The following is a 17897-nucleotide window of genomic DNA, read 5'->3' on the forward strand; positions in this document are numbered from 1 at the left end:
TATCATGGTCAGTAGGCTATCACGTGGCATGATACTGACATGATGCTGACCATGATACTGAAATGATACTGACCATGATATGGAGACACAATTAATATATTAAACTGGCATATAGAAATAATAATAAGATACATAAAAAAATAAGAAAATAACACAAATGCCCCCCAAGAGCACCTCAATGCCCCCTTTCAGAAATATCGCTTCTAGCGCCCCCCAATGTTCTCTGAACACCCCCCGCCCCCTACATTGAGAAACACTACCTTGCATGCTTCTTAATCTATTTAAAAAGAAAGTAGCCTTATTAAAATCCCTAATAATCACCCATGAAACAACAAAACAAATCATTGTGCCCTCCCAACAAAGTCATGTGGAAATGAATGCACACAAAAGTCAGTAACTTTCAATATATATCTATTTGGGGGCTTTATTGTGGCAGTATTAACATATAAAACAATCCATGTTGTTTTTGTCAATAACATACAAACATTCAAAATTTTCACTTTACAAAGTTCATAAGGCTTGGTTGTCCCAGAGGGGGAGTTACACCACTGGAAAACTTGCTAGTTTTCACTTTTTTTTTCTTTTGCTGCTGTTTCTTAAATTTTCTCCCAGAGTTGCTTTTTAAATGAGACTCAATGACAACAAAACAAGTAACCAATAAAACAATGGAGAGTGACCATGCACCAGAAAATGCTACTGTTCATGCCCATACAACACTGCATTTATCTACTCATCATCAGCATTCTTTTTTTTCCTTGGACACCATGTGATGTCCAATATGTTTGCATATATTAGACTTGAGTACAAATATTTAAAAACTTAAACCAGTTTAAAACAGCATTTGAGTATTATTATATTATTTAAATCAGCCATATTTAAATTTTCAGGCAAGGTTAATCCGTTTAAGGTTTTTAAATATATGATTCATGTCTAGACATTTTTTATTTGCATTTGTTAGTACATCATGTATGACATCAACTTGTGTGTGATCTTATTTTTTAAATCACAGTATACAGAATAGACAGGAAAATTGCATTTTGGTCGTGGTAATGGGACATTTTTACTTTCAGTTCTATTTTATGCTATTTGCATATAACTCAAGGTCGATAGCTCAAATAAAAGAACTACATTTTTAAAAAAGAAGTTTAAAAGGCTGCTAAATTGATAAACAAGCTACAATGTAATAATGCTACAGTGACACTGCTACTGTATGTCAACAGAGTTGAATGGCCTTTTGTGGATTATACAGTATTTGCAATGATTTGAAGTTAGGGTCAATTTCCTCTTAATTCACTTTGTTCAGAGAAAACCCTAATTCATAAAAGAAAAATAAAACTGCACAAATATTTTGTCATAAGATATTTTAAATGCAGTAAAAAAAACTGAGAATTACTAATAATTACTATAATTACTTATAATTGAAATGAATTGGACTGAAAGTGAAAATAAACCCCACCCCTGGTTATGATATGGGTAAAATGTTAACATGCTGTGTTAGCAATGAGGTCAGGTGTTAGCAATAGCATTAAGCTTTGTTTTTATGATTTACAACCACAGAGATAAGTACAATTTATTAACGTAGGTATTCATCTACAATCAGGCTACTCACATGGTAGCTTTAAAATAATATTCTAAGCAGCGATTAAGAAATATTCCCTTTTGTATTGAGACATCATTTGTGAAAACAATCCATTTTTTTGCAACATATGCACTGTAGTAAAAAAAAAAAAGAATAAAAAGAATGGAAGAAAAGAAGAAGCAAATTTGCAGTCATGTTTTCAGTCTTGTCAAATCTAGGTACTATCTGGCCAGCTACTGGCTAACTTGACTGTGGCCTCACAATGGCCAATGGTGTGTCAAGTTGTGATGTTACTTACAACAAATTGACTGCAGTGACTGCACCAAAAGGCAATCTACAGTATTATTGAGCAATTTTCCTCACTCTCCTTGCTAAAAGAACGGAGAACATGCATTTATCTACGATGGTAAAGACAGCCAAGCCTATTAGATAGTCTTACAAGAAAGGGGGAAAAAAGCAAGTAGGAAAGGAAATCTGCATCCAGACTGTTTCTTTTTTTTGCCACTAATATTAACACAGTACTTACAGACAAGGGCATGCAGTCTGCATTTAAGAGGTCAGCTATAGCTAAGTGAGATTGTTGAATAAACGTGACGCACATAAACAAGGGACTAAAGCTAGGGCCATGGTCATGTCTGTACAGCTGTATGCATTAGGCTTATATCAGAGTACCAGAACCCTTTATTTAAAATGTAAGGATTTTATATAAAATGCTCTGGCCTATACATTGCAATGCATGTGTATATCAGAAGAGCTTGACTGTGAAGGTAGAAGTTGCCTATGAACACAGGATTATCATCGGTTTCAGGTATTATTAGGACATTGATATTTGGTTGATATTCAATGCATATGGGTCATCTTCACCCATGAGTGAAGGTATTTCAACACCAGTGTCCGGAATTAAATGCTTATCAATGCCTAAGTATCAAACGGTATCATAGTGGTTTGGCCCTTTGCTTGGTTTCAGCTTCAGAATGCACTGTGTGTATTCTGGTAGGAAAATAAATTCTTTATTTGTCCCAAATAAGCATGGATTGTGTTGTTACTATGTGTTGCATAAAGCTTATGAATGCATTGCGTCTCTATATTTGCATGGGAAAACATGATTATAGTGAGTTATGTATGTATGATGTTGCAACACTGGGCGGACTATTGAATATAATATTCAGAGCGTGTCATGGCAATGAACATTGCAGTGTTCTTTGCAGAAGGTTTGATACAGAAATATTGATACATGTAGAGAGCGCATTACCTTTAAAATTAGTATATTAATTTAGCCTAGGTGCAACTCTACAAACCACAACAAGCTGGAACAGACTAGAGCCAGAGAGGTGGACAGGTTGCACTCTGATCTTCATGTTGTTCCAAGGTTATTATCATAGTTTTACATTTTCATTTTATTTCATTTTTACTTCATGTTTTCAATTTCAGTTAGTTTTGATGAGTTTAAAGCCAGTTTAGTTAAGTTTATATTTGGCAAAAAGGCTTAGTTTCAGTTTAGTTTGTATTCTTTTTAGTGTTCGTTTTTTTTATTGTAATATGGGGTAGTCAGAGGTTTCTAAAAGCTCTGAAAAATTGTGAAAATAGCAGATCTACAAGCCCACCAGCTATTTTCACTATTTGTAAAGAAAAATGTTGACTAATACTGACAAAGACTAAAACTAAGGACATTTTTCTTTTCTTTTAGTTAGTTTTACTTAGTTTTGTAAACACAAAATACATTTTCAGTTAGTTGTTGTTTTTTTGAAAAAGCCTTGTTTTGTTTTTTTAAATTCAGTTAATTTCAGCTGCACTATGTAACTTTCCTCTACTACCCTGGATTTGAACACGGACTATCTTGACCAACAGGTAAAAATGTGTGAAATTTGTGTCAGATCCTGTGTCAGATCCTGTGTCTAGGTGAGACATGACCTTTGACACAATCTAAATGTCTCAATAGAAGAGCAGCGAGACGATTAATAGAATATAACTAAGTTATATTGTATTAACATACTTTACCATACATATTGGAATCAGAATGCTTGTTACATAGTGCCGCTTTAACTAAAATATTAGGACAATTCTAGTTTTAGTTATTTCGTTTTAGTTAAAAACCCTGTTCTGGACCCAGCATCTGCTGCAAATAAAGCCTCATTCATTCTTAGTTGTGCGACACCAGCGTACAACTAAGTATAAATCAGACAAAATACTTTCATGATCAACTAGCACAGAATCACTAGGCGAATTCAATCAACACTGCAAGAGAGTGTACAAATGTAACCAAATGGACTCACAAGTCACATTTGTACAACTCAGTTACAACTGGATAAATTAACACTGACAATTTTACTGTGTATACAAAACTGAGATCGTTCAAACTCTCTTATCAATAGCTCTCCACAAGACAAATGATTAACAGACAGCATAGCAAAATCAAAGTACGGTATTAATCATTTACACGTGTGGCTTTAGACTTGATTTATGGTGTACGTGATACATAATGTTTGGATATTTTACATTAACAAGACATTCATGAATATTGTGGATGTAAATTATATGGTGTATGCAACGGTTAGATGTGTTTATTTCCATTCTTTTTTAATAAGCGTTTTCGTTAGTTTGAACACAAAGACATTATTCAACTGCTAATGCCCTTTCCTGAGAAGTTTATCCAAATTGAAATAAATAGATTTCAGTTTAAAAGAATATCACTTTTCATCTGATCTGAGGTCAGTTCTCATAGCTTCCTTTCTACCTCCCCCCATACCTCATCTCAGGAACACCATACTGCAGCTAACAGGTTCTGTCATCATCAAATCACTTGTTGTGTGTCATGTGCTAGTACAGTGGTTCTCAACCTTTTCAGGACAGAATAATCATATTTGAACTGGGGACCCCCCCACCCTGACAAGCACTTGGAAATGTAGGAATTGAGGTATGTATTTAGTTTGACTCAGTTCCCACAGATACATATAAATAGCAGATCTACAAGCTCACAACCCCTCACAAGATTCAGTCATTGTGAGCTTGTAGATCGGCTATTTTCATAATGTTTGCCTCTTATATTATTTGTCAATTTGGCCAATGTTTGACCAGTTTTTATAGTATACTGTAGTTTGTTGATTACTTTTGATGCAGTAATGGTCTTTTTTCATTTCATTTCATTATTATTATTTTTTGTAGGTATTAAAAAGGTCTTAAAGGTCCTTAAATCATCTGGGGACCTTCCAAAATCATGTGGGGACCCCCATGGGAGTCCTGACCCACAGGTTGAGAACCACTGTGCTAGTAGAGCAGCTGGATGCATACTCATCTCCCTGCATGGGTACTTTGAGTATACCCACTACATGTATTCAGTGAGTGTATACATCATCTCAATTATAAAGATAGCAGACGCTACAGCTTTACCACCTCCTCAACCCTGGACAATATCAATTCCATGCTGTAACAGTCTGTCATGAGCCTACATATCGTTAGCCTCATAGCATAATTGCCTAACTCATATTTTCAAGGTTTTCAGGAGAGACAAAAATAAAAAACTCGTTTTGCCTCAGTCATGTTTATCTGCCTCTATTTATATCTGCCTAACTCTACTCTCCTGACACTGCTGATTCATCCTGTCTTATTGCCAATGTTCTCACCCTATCAGAATGCTTGTTACATTCAAAACCATTTCTGCCTAAGTCAAAAGGTTGACATTAAATCATTTTGGAATGTAACAAGCATTCTGATTGGCTTAGGACATGGGCAATAAGGCACAATGATGCAGCAGTGTTAGGAGAGTAGAGCTAGGCAAAAATGTCAATTTGACCAAAAAGTGAGTTAGGCAATTATGCTATGAGGCTAACGATATACAGTAACCCTTTCTAACGTTTCTTCTAACCTATTATCATCAGAATTGACTAGTTATCCTTAGTAGCCTAAGCTAACATTGAGTTCAGAAGACATTTAGCAGTTTTTTGACAACACACAAGTTTCATCATCACAAACAAAGACTACACTTTCCTCCTGCCATTCTCCTGACTTCAAAATGACATCAGATAATCTGAAACAGTTGAAATCTGTGGTCTGTGTAAGCGATTGTGCTATAACTTCTGTAGGAAAAACCCAGGACGCTACCAAGTCAACTCATGCTGATGGTAGTCTTTAAAAATAGCTTAGACACCCAACACTCGATAAACTTTAATAAATTAGTTTTTTTTGTCATCTTTTGTAAACTCTTAATTTTAAAATAATCTCAAAGTAGATGCTCTGACTGAAAAATTCCTGAAATACCTGCATCACATAAAAATGTACAAAACGTTAAAAACAACTTTTTAAGCTTGGAAGTAGTCATCAATATTTGTCTTGTTTTGTAAATATACATAATGTACCTACAGTATGGGCTTGCGTAGGTTATGTCGTGGCCAGTGACACAAAGGGTTGCCCTCAAATGAATCGCGTTCCTCTGTTCCCACCACTTCGTCATGACTGACAGGCTCGGAGACAATGAGGGTAATTTGGGGTATTTACCTATAAGAGTCATTACAGCTTGTCAGCATCAAAAGTGATCAGACTAAACAACATCATGTAGAATGAAAGCAACCCCTCCTTTCTTCTCATCTATGACTTCTCAGCCTCTTTGTGGATCTTCTGTGTTCATGTCCTCCTTCTCTGCCATATATGAGCTTCTTCTAACACTTCTGTCCTCTGTCCCTCTCCTTTCCTGCAAAAAGCATGTATCTTAGCAAGTGAAAGGGCCTTGTATTCAATCTTAAATTCTCTTTTCAACAAGTGAAGAATTCTGCCGAAGGAGTCAGATATTTTACTCGTTTCAATGTACTTATATTTCAGACAAATCAGGCAGATCTTTGTTTCCATGAAATGCCATTTGCTCATAAAATACATTACCACTGTATATTGAAACCAGTGAAACGCCCTCATTCCTTTGGCTCGTGTTTTCTTTTGCTGTGAGAACTCTCAAATTCCGAGAGAATATAAGACTAAACTACTTGTTAAAAGGGCCATTTTGTAGATTGTTTTTGCAGGGGGGTTAACAATCTCTCCTCCTCCCTGCGTCTCCTCCTCATCAGTCCGACCACAAGTTCTCCATGGCCATGCTGATCTTGCAGAGGATCCAGCGTCGCAGGGGGCAGTAGTACTCGTAGTGGAACTGCTCGAACTCGGGGGTCTGGCGGATCTCGTGGAGGAACGACACGTCGATGTCCGACTCCAGGAGCAGCAGCAGCGTGGGCACGGCGACGAGCAGGACCCCCATCACCACGGCGACCAGGCGGGCCATGCTCAGCATGCACGCGTTGACCCTCTCGTTGGACGACAGGAGGTGGAAGCCACTGCTCAGGACGCCTCCCATTCGGCTCCTCCCCGCCTGGCGGGCGCGTTCGTAGGCGCGGTCGCGTTCCCTCTCCGCCTCCAGCTGGGCTTGGATGTCGGGGTCCGCATGGAGCTCCCTCAGCAGTCTGGCTGGGCTCTGGGTTGGGGCAAACAGCAGGTCTACACCCCCCTGGCTGTCGTCCACTGGTGTGGGCAGCATGCTGGCACAGGGGCTAGGTAGGTGGGGGGGAGTATAGGCATAGTATTAAATATACACAGCTGAAAAAACAACAACAACATCAATGCAAATAAACAGTGGTGGAGAATGTACTCACATTTTTTACTTAAAGGGATATTTCACTTTAAAAATAAAATTGGGTCATTTTCTCGTCTACTCAGGCTTTTGGGAGCACCCCGGACAGTTTTTAAGTTGCTTGATTCAGTATTTAGATATTTGATATTCATTTTATCAGACAACCCCCTTCCTTCAAACTTCAAACTCCATTTTAACCATGTTAGATTAATCGGAAACACCCGTCCTTGGTTCTGGTGACTGATATTGTCCTTCTAATACGTTTTTTAGCGGCGCTAGCCGCTCTATACCTTTAGGTATAGAGCGGATATTAGCCCTCTATACCTGGCTTTTGCGTCAACGTTCTGATTGGTCAGGCTCGCCAAGGTTCTGATTGGTCAGGTCCGTCAACGTTCTGATTGGTCAGGCTCGCCAAGGTTCTGATTGGTCAGGTCCGTCAACGTTCTGATTGGTCAGGCTCGCCAAGGTTCTGATTGGTCAGGTCCGTCAACGTTCTGATTGGTCAGGCCCGCCAAGGTTGACGGAAAAGCCAGGTATAGAGCAGGAATCACCAAATGCATTTGGTGATTCGCTTCCAATGGCACTATTTAGTGCCACTGGAAGCCTTGAAATAAATTTACAGAGATTTATTATTGTTTCTCTAGTAGAAACACATATCTATGACAAAATATATCAAAGGCGCCGCTACCTTCACACAGGTGTGATTTTTTAAGTACAGTACAGTACTTGAGTAAATGAACTTAGTTACTTTACACCACTGCAAATATTGTACAAGTGAGGATGTTGGATAAAAGGAACAACACAGAAATGTTTTAGATGAACACCTGTAGACCAGTTCTGAGATGGTCAGGGCTCCACTTGTCTCCTCCTCCTCCTCCTCCTCCTCTTCAGCCGCTGCTTTTGGCGTGTGAGGTGGGAGGTGTGTGGTTTCTATGGAGACACGTGGAGGTTGCAGGTCATTTCCCGAGACAGGCTCTCCAACTTCAGCTCCTGGTTGTTCCACCTCAGTGGCTGTGGTGGAGGGTTTGAGAGGAGACAGGCGTTCTGAGTCCTTCAGAGCCACAACACCTGGAGAATGAGATAATACGACGACATGGTCCAGCATCATGTTTTCTGTTATATTTTGACGACATACACTTGTAGTTGTTGTTTTGTTTTTAAATATATTTTTATATATCATGACTATACTATGGTTGCGTGCGAAACCACATACTAACACAACATGAGCACAAAACATAATATAATATATAATTATAATGCACAAAATAAAACAAACATGATGACCTCAGATGTGATTAAAAGCCAAAGAAAATAAAGTATATAATAATAAATAAGCAAAGACTTAGAAACATCGATGCTCGATCTAATGTGTAAAATTAAGCCAGTGAAGTGAGGCCAAGACATTTGTGATTGCGTTTTTTTAGTGCCAGTCAGTGGGCGATTCTGTCCATTCTGCCACCAATATGTAATGCCAGTGTTTTTAGTATGTACTCAAAAACACCATGCTACTGTATAGTATGCAAAAAAAGGCATGCTACAGTATATTACTCAGCAACAATGTCAACTTATATCTCCCAAAATACACCACACATACTACTATGTTATAAAAAAAGTCATTTAGTTTTAGTTTTAGTTAATCAATTATTTATTTCTGATAATGCCCAAAATAGGCCATACTGAACTATTTTGTATAGTAAACTGTAGTTGAGAACCCCAGCCACATGATGGGGATGTTGTACCTCATGATGTTATGGTAGGAAGGAAGTAATCATTCTAAAATTTGGCAACGTAAAATTTCAACAATACTTATTTAACTTAATTCACTTAGTTTGCAAAGTACACTATTTAATCCCCCACCCACATGAATCCTTTGCCAAACCAACCATGTAAGAACAACTACAATACCACTCAATACAAACATGGTTTGTATTGAGACCATGTTATGGGCCATGTTATTGTATTGACATGGTTATGGACATGAACCTTTTACAACATATGAACTTTCAGCCATTATGTCATGTTTTTGTATCTTCCAAGTGCCTATAGTAGACTTTGGCTCATGTATCCTGGTAGATACCGTCTTTAAGAAAAAGCTCTGAATGTAAGCCATTTCCAACACCCAGACACGTATAAATAATAAATAAATAAGTAAGCTATTTCTGGCTTGTGTGATGTCTAAAGAAGCAATACATTGTTGGTAACATAACTAGACATGACAACACTGCAGAGACCCTTTCGTGTGTTTGAATGCAGTTTATCCTGAGGTGTTGTTGACTCATTGCTCTATGTTAAGTACTTCAGACATTACTGTCGCCTCAGCGATCTCCTTAATTATTATTCCATAAACGCACATTTTCCCCATCACCCCTATGTGTGTGTGTTTGTGTGTGTGTGCGTGTGTGTGTGCGCGTGCGAGTGTGTGTGCGTTAAAAATAGGCCCAGCTGTCTTCCTGCTGTGGATTAGGAGAGCTACTGTAAGGGCTAAATATCTTGTGACGTACAACTCAACCAGTCAACACCTTCTCTCTTTCTCCCATCACATCTCTGTCTCTCTCTGTCTCAAGCCCTCTCTCCCTCTCTCACACACCCCCCCCCCCCCACTCTCACTCTCTCTCTCTCTCTCTCTCTCTCTCTCTCTGACATTCCTTCAGCAGCCAGCATTAAACATGTTTTTATGCCTTATGTACAGTTATTTATGAATAACCCAGACTCATTGTGGAATACCATAGCAGTTAATAGGCATCTTAAGATGTTCGCAGACAAAATAGATTTTTTTTTTTCAGTAGTAGTCATGTCATAACCTCACATAGCCAAAGACATTCAAGGCTACACTGAGTAGCTGATCAGTAACCATGCCAACTGATTCAAAGATGAGTTGTGAGAAAAAGAAAGCGAGTGAAAACAGTGATGACGGTTATATGGAAACAGCCAGAGTCAACAAATAAGGAATTACCAAAAGGGGAGGTCAATGTAATTTCCCCACCTCTTTTGTACATATAATGTTTGTATTTGTTGATGATGACATATTAAGATGTACTGTATGCTGCTGGCATGAATTAAGAGCCATGGGTGCTATGGTCATAGACCTAGAAGACTTGGGCAACAATAAACTGGTCTTTTGCAAATGGATGCTGACATTTTCCAGACTAGTACAGGTGCAATACTACAGGATAGAGGACAAGTGTACTAGCTATGTACTGTATATGTTGTAAGACAAAGAAACCTTCAATTAATGAAAACATTCTGTTCATTGTAGAATAAAAGGTAAGCTATGTACTGCTTGTAACATACACTTTACACAAAACTATTTAATTTATTACAACGCAACCGTCCATCCAAGTTATGGGATCGATATTATCGTACCGTCCCTCCGTGGTGCTACTGTAATTACAACAGCTTAAAATAAAGCTCCAAAACATTTGTAAATCTGGTGTTGCCTTTTCCCCCCTTGGTGAGAATTAAGTGGGAGAATATAGGATGGGGATTAAGAAAGACAATGTTGATGATTAGGCTAATCAGTACACCTGCAATACACTATGGATCAAAACAGAACAAATAAAAACACATACGGTGGGAAACACACAAGAAAAGGTTCCCTATGCAGGCCTGGACCGTTGGCGTAGCGGTCCAGGCACCTAGGCTCAATGGAGCCTGACAGCGCGTCGCGAGTTCGAGTCCCGATCCGGAGGGCCTTTGCTGCGTGTCACTCCCCATCTCTCTCTCCCCATTTCCTGTCAGCCTACTGTCCTGTCAATAAAGGCATAAAAGGCCCCAAAAATATTGGAAAAAAAGGAAAGGTTCCGTATGCAGAACCTGGGTTTAAAATGTAGGGACCAGCTGAAAGGCAATGTGTCACATCAGTTAAAGGAGTAGTTCACCCAAAAAATGACTTATTTTCTATCAATTGCACACCCCATGAAGCCGTGAATCCATGGATTTATTTTTGTTTTTGTGGAATTCCTAAGCCAATAATTTGATTCCCGTCTCCTACCGGCTAATGTATCCGGTAGGACGCACAAAGTAGATTATTTGTGTCTCCTACCGGATACACACCCGGTCATCAAATTATTGGCTTAGGAATGCCACAAAAACAAAAATAAATCCATGAATTCAAGGCTTCATGGGGTGTGCAATTGATAGAAAATGTAATTTTTTGGGTGAACTCCTCCTTTAAGTCAGTGGTTTACAAAGTTGGGGCCATCAGGGTGGTCAACTGGAAAGTATTGGAAAATGAAAAAAAAAAAAATGTAATAGCAGATCTACAAGCTCACAACGCTTCATAGATCTGCTACTTTCTTTTTCTTTCCTTTTTTTAATGCCATTTTGCAATAGGGGGCCACAGCCAGAGGCCTTGGCATGGAAACATTTGGGAACCCCTGAGTTACAGTAAGTCTCTCCTCTCCACCTGACGGTTTTCATTCATGTTGATAAACTGACATAGTGCTTTCTAATAAACGGTTCAGATTACACAATCAACCCAAAACACTCCTGCTCCCTCCCTTGTTATCACCCTGTCCTCCATCTCTGTCTCTGTCATCACAGTACTAAACTTAATACAGCTTCACAAACGCACGCACGCACGCCTGGACCGTTTTCTCCTTGTTTCTCGCTCTCACGTTCTCTACCTCTCCCTCCCTGTCGGTGTCCTGTCAGCTCAAAAGCAGACACTGCACTGTGAAAAGCGTGAGTGCTCATTTAACTCCTATAGTTCCTCTGGGTTTACTCACAGTCACTCACATTTCAACTGACACCCAGGACTTTGCAGTGTGGCTCGCCTATTCTCAGATCGGCTGATTCACACAGCAAGCCGCTAGATTCCTGTATGTCATTCACCCGCGCAAACACAGAGAGAGGCGGCGTGCAGAGAGAGGGAAAGGGATGGCGAGAGAGAGAGAGAGAGAGAGAGAGAGCATGGGATTTTCCCAGTACTCTGCATGTGTTGACAGGTGTATTTAACTTGGACCAGGCACTATTCAGTCTCATCGTCAACACCAAAACAAATGCCCTAATGGTATTATTAGTCTGTATTGAGTCTGTACTATTGAATCAATGCACCAATTCATAATACCTGTGTATATATTCAAAATCATATAAATGTAAAAAAATCAAGAGAGATTTAGATTTTTTTTTCAGTCAAAAGAGCTACAGTATACAATACATTGTTGCCTTCCCTGCTGCGGTAGGAGGCAGAGCCAATAAAAAGAAGGCAAAGTTGAGAAAAGTCAACATTTCCGCTGCCACACAGTGGCGAAACAACCCGAACCACGGTGTGGTCTGAAATAGGCATGGAGTAGAAGTACACACAAAGGTGTACATGGGAGTTTCAGACATTTTGTAATATAATAAAACTGCTCACCGTTGTTGGTGTGAATTTGGCGTACCCTTACGGATACCTTTCAAATGGAATTCATGAGGAAATGAAGCTAGCTCATCTTATGAAGCAACGCTATCATTCAGATGTTCAAAATGCCTCTCTCCCATTCTTTGGCAGAGCTGTTAGACAATCTCTTCACCTACCTATAGCCATAAACAACCATACAACTCCATAGTCTTACTCACGTTATAAATAGTACAGAATACAATTAATTGAAAGGGGCTGTTAGAGAGAGTATTAATACAGTACTGTGTTAGTATATATAAAAACATGAACATGTGCCACTCTTTCCCTCATGTGCATCCATGCACGCACGCACACACACACACACACACACACACACACACACACACACACACACACACACACACACACACACACACACACACACACACACACACACACTTGACATTTAATATGTAGGCTAATGCTCACATTAGCATGTTATCACACCAATGATGATATGATGATGTGATTGTGTAGGCATTGTTCAAGATGCTTATCAATACTCAGCTGACTACGCCAATCACAGCTCACCTCATTATTGCTGCTTCGTTCACAAACTGCACACCTGACCATTTGCTATCCAGATTGCACAGGGAAGCCACACCATTACTAGGCCCTGCCTTGTAGGCTACGCTATTTATCACACGTACTGGAGCACAATTGCGTCTCTTTCACACAAGCACGTACACACCATCTGTGTGGGGCAATTACACAATTACACACACACACACACACACACACACACACACACACACACACACACACACACACACACACACACACACACACACACACACACACACACACACACACAGAGAGTTTGTGGTCTCTCGGGAGTCTAAGAATGTTTGACAGATGATACTTGGGGTTGTTGCCAAGCATTTAGCACCAACAAACCTGTCAACCCAACTGCTAAGCTAAACCAATTTGTTTGCTTAAGCAATAGAATCGACTATCATTGGACAATAGAGCCATCCATATAAAATTACACTCGCCTTCATTGAGGATTTGATGGGATGTGTTGCTGTCTGTCTGTCTTTTTTTCCCCCCACTTTTTAAAATGCAACATTTAAAATGTCTTTAGCAGTCTAGCTTCACCCCTTGAAATAACAGAAACATATCCCAAAATTGTACAACTCAACCATTACTTATGGCCTACGGTAAGAGTTGTTTAACAACCAAATCTCCAATTACAGTGAGCCCATCCTTCTTAGAGTTATGGGATCTAAACAGCTAGCGTGTTCCAACTGGTTATAGGATCGATATTAGAAACATACAGCCATGCATTTGGTTTATGGGGACAATGTCAATTACATAGCTCTTTGCAAATAGTATTTACTGGTGACAAAGAGGCAGAACGCTAAACACTGCACCTACTCCAAAATCCCCAACATTTTGGACACAAATTAACTGGATAAAGGTGCACATTCAAGGGAAAAAGTGGTTGCCATCTGCGAGCTTCACAGATGCCATGCATGTTAGGCCAGTTATATCTGGTTTGTTCCAGGGCCCCTATCTACAGTACATTTAGGTCTCGACTGGCCCTATATCATTCAACCACCCCAGCCCCCCACCCGTTTGCTTTTGCATATATATTATGTTTTAAACACTAAATAAAAAACCTCTCTCTAATTCTACTAGTAGAATTATAGAGCAGATAACATAGAAACCCTACACTAATTAATTACTTTTTGCAGCAAAGTAAAACATATCTCTGACTCAGTTCTACTGTATGTCCAGTCCATGCCATTCGATTGTACTTTTCTGTCTCATACCGGTTCCAGCGATGCGTCCGCCGTGGCCCACTAGCCGCACATAAACATCCCGTGCAGTGTGATTGGCTATGCGTAGATGCAGGCTGCGGCGTGTAGTTATCTTCACCTGGCACTTCAAGGCATCTACCAGAGCCACGGACGAGTCCCGCTCCTCTCCGCTCTCTCCTGGCTGGAACACTTCTAGGGCCCCTACTTCGCCCACCTCGCCCACCTCCTGGATCCCTAGACCCTTCGCCATCTCTGGGTCTGTGTCGAGCCCAAGGGCCCCTACCCTGCCATGGGTGTCCGCCATGTCACTTCGGTCGCTAACGGCCATCCCCAAACCATTCTGCCCTTTCAGGACGCTTCCAACATCAGCGCTGTGTCTGTGCTCCAGCACCTCCATTGTTCTGTCTGATGACAGCTGTCTGTGGTGAGATCCACACACATCCAGTACACAACAGGCTGACCAGACTGTCAGCTGAGCTCTGAGCTGGGCATTAACACGCACGCACACGCACACACACACACACACACACACACACACACACACACACACACACACACACACACACACACACACACACACACACACACACACACACACACACACACACACACACACCATGGGCCCTCTTATGAATGTCAGTGATGTTAACATAGAGTGGGGGGCATTAGGGGAGGATCAGGTCCAAAGCTGGACGTTCTATATTTAACCAGCTGGTCCTGATGATTGAGGGTGAGCTAATCTAACTCTGATTACAGGCAGGCCTGGCATGGCATGGCCTGGTCAAGTCTAAAATGAGATGAGATGGGGGTCCTTTTTCCCTTTCTGTATAGCTTTCTTCATCCATCTTCAGTCCATCTTCTCCAGTCAATATCAAAATCAAAACTCTTTATTCTGCACATAAGCACACACACACACACACACACACACGCACACACACATACAATACAACACAACAATAGGATTGTCAGTAGCAACACAACATGGATCAACATCATCACGGAAGAACCACAGCCAAACTGCAACTGACAATGTGGGTGTGTGAGTGAGTGAGTGAGTGAGTGAGTGAGTGAGTGAGTGAGTGCATACATGTGTGTGTGAGTGCGTGCGTTGCCGAGTGCGTGCGTGCGTGTGTGATTGCGTGCGTGTGTGCATGTGTGCGTGAGTGAGTGAGTGAGTGCGTGAACGTGCATCGGTGAGTGTGACTTTCCAGTGATGAGGCAGGGGACAAACTGTACAAATAGGGTAAGGTCAAGTCGCCTCTTGAAACCAACCTTGGGTCAGTTTCCTGTTTCCCCTCTAATGGCTCAGATTAGTCCTCTGAATATAGACAGTGATCCGAGACCAGCACCTGGGGACACTTTATCCTAGCCACACAGAGCCCAGGAAAGCAATTATTCTTCTGTCTCACTTATGTGACTTTAATTCGTCCTTTGTCACCCTATCTTACAAAACAAATCTTTTAAAGCTTAGTTGTAGGACATATAGCTTACACAGTATAAAGAAATATGGGGCAGATAAAGTGCTTGCAGATAAAGGGCTTGCAAATGTTATTTATTTTATTACTTTGATTTAATATTGAATATTTTGTAGTTGGTGCAAAGGGCACTTTGATTTGATGATAATATTCAGCCACTCCCAAGCATGACCAAGTGGGTAATGGTTCAAATGGTTACTGTAGCAGCTCTTTGACTGATAGCCAAGACAGAATAGATTTTTCCTCTAATGGGGATCAGGGTCAGACTAAGAGAGGGGGGACCGTAGGCAGAGAGATGGAGAAAGGGGACGACGTGTGAGGTCTATGAATAGAGTGAGAAAACGACTTGCTTGCTACGACGCGATGCTTTTATTAGTGTCAAGGTCTAAAGAGAGTGGGTAAGGGGAGATGGAAGGAGGCTGGATGCTGGGAAGGTGAGGAAAGGTAGGGTGGTGGGTGGGGGAGTGAAAAGAGTGAGAGCTGGGAGGAGCGTGGAGGGATTTAAGGAAGACAGATCATTGGAATTACGTGAGGAGGAGAGCAGAGGAGGAGGATGGAGAGAAGGAGGGTGAGAGTGGAAGCTATAAAAAAGTAAGTTACAGTAAGTGTACAGATCAGAGTTCTGTCCTGTGATGAAACGATACATGCATGGACGGCTGGCCAGACATGGATACATGGATGCTTGGTTGGATGGACAGATGGATGTTTGGTTGGATGGTAAGATGGATTGTTTGGTTGGATGGAGCAATGTATGTTTGGTCGGATGGATAGATAGATGGATGTTTGACTGGGTGGAAGGATAGATTGATGTTTGGATGGATGGATGGCTTGCTGGCTGGCTGAATGAGTCAAAGGGGTGGAGGAAGGACAAGAAGCAATAACTCAGTGGTAGAGAACACACACACACACACACACACACACACACACACACACACACACACACACACACACACACACACACACACACACACACACACACACACACACACACACACACACACACACACACACACACAATACTGTATACGTCACACCCACCATGTAACACCCCCTTTGCTTCTTATCCTGTCATTTTGTTTCATAATCTCTCTCTTCCCAGCACACTGTGGCTCTGTTTCCCCCCGTTTTTTTTCTTCAAATCCTGCTCTCTGCTGCCCAACAAAAGATTGCTTTTATTTTCCTTAACGTGATTATACTTCGTTGAAAGTGAGAGAGAAAAGGGTTATAAGGGAACAGGGGATGGGCAAACTGAAATCCACATGTACAGGGTATGTTTGCTACCTTGTTTCTGCCTAACCATACCATCCCCTCCTGGGGAGACCTAACATACTGTATGCTGATTTAAACATAAATGCTCAACATAAATTGTTGAGTCAAACATGAATGTGTTTATGGAAGCAACTTTCACCTCTACCTTCCCTGAGCTCTGCTCTGCTCCGGCACCTGCCTCTTATGCGCCAGTGTCGCGTGCTGAAAATAGCCAATCGACAAGCTCACGATGCATCTCAGTGCACTGCTTTGTGAGCTTGTAGATCTGCTTTTTGTACGCCGTGCAACACTGCGTACGCCGCACAACAAAGTATAAATCAAGCCTTGACCTTTCTCTATAGCTCTCGCCCTTCTCTGCCCTCTTCTCACAAACACTCTCATGGGGGAAAGCTGATCCAAGTTCAGCTATAAGCCTGGTGTCAGCAGCTAAGCTGATGGATAGCTGTATAGGCCACACTGGTGCCTTAACTCGCACTTTAGCGTCTCTCAACAACTGTCAGCAGCTATCATACACCACACCGCAATGACGTCATACTCAAACACCCTTAAGAAAGCAGCCTCACTTTATATTTGATCATTGACCACATTCCCCTAAGTATGACATAAATGCAAAATGGCTGCTGTGTGAATACGGTCAATTGTCAAAACGTATGCTCCTCCCACAAGGGTACTGTAAAATATATATGTATGTCTGTATTTGCTCTATTTAACCAGTTTTCTATCTCTTTCCCTTTGCTCTCACTCTACCTCTGTCCTCTCTCTTCTCACGGAATACTGCAAAACGATGGAGCGCGCACTGAAAAAAATATAATTTTATTGCTTAATT

The 17897-nt window shown here is 40.9% G+C and overlaps 1 protein-coding gene across 1 annotated transcript in view; it reads right to left on the bottom strand.

Moving 5' to 3' along the window:
- Nucleotides 1-398: 398 nt before the first annotated feature.
- Nucleotides 399-17897, bottom strand: part of frmd3 (FERM domain containing 3) — a gene marked incomplete at its 5' end in the record, with an annotated part of 79138 nt that continues 61639 nt past the window's right edge. The window contains 2 exons of the mRNA XM_084055021.1: nt 399-7104; nt 8009-8252. Coding sequence (XP_083911147.1) covers nt 6627-7104; nt 8009-8252 — 722 coding nt within the window. The 3' untranslated portion in view covers nt 399-6626. The remainder of the gene's footprint in view (nt 7105-8008; nt 8253-17897) is intronic.

Source organism: Gymnoscopelus microlampas (genome assembly GCF_963454915.1).
Source record: "Gymnoscopelus microlampas genome assembly, chromosome: 4".
NCBI classification, from domain to species: Eukaryota; Metazoa; Chordata; class Actinopteri; order Myctophiformes; family Myctophidae; genus Gymnoscopelus; species Gymnoscopelus microlampas.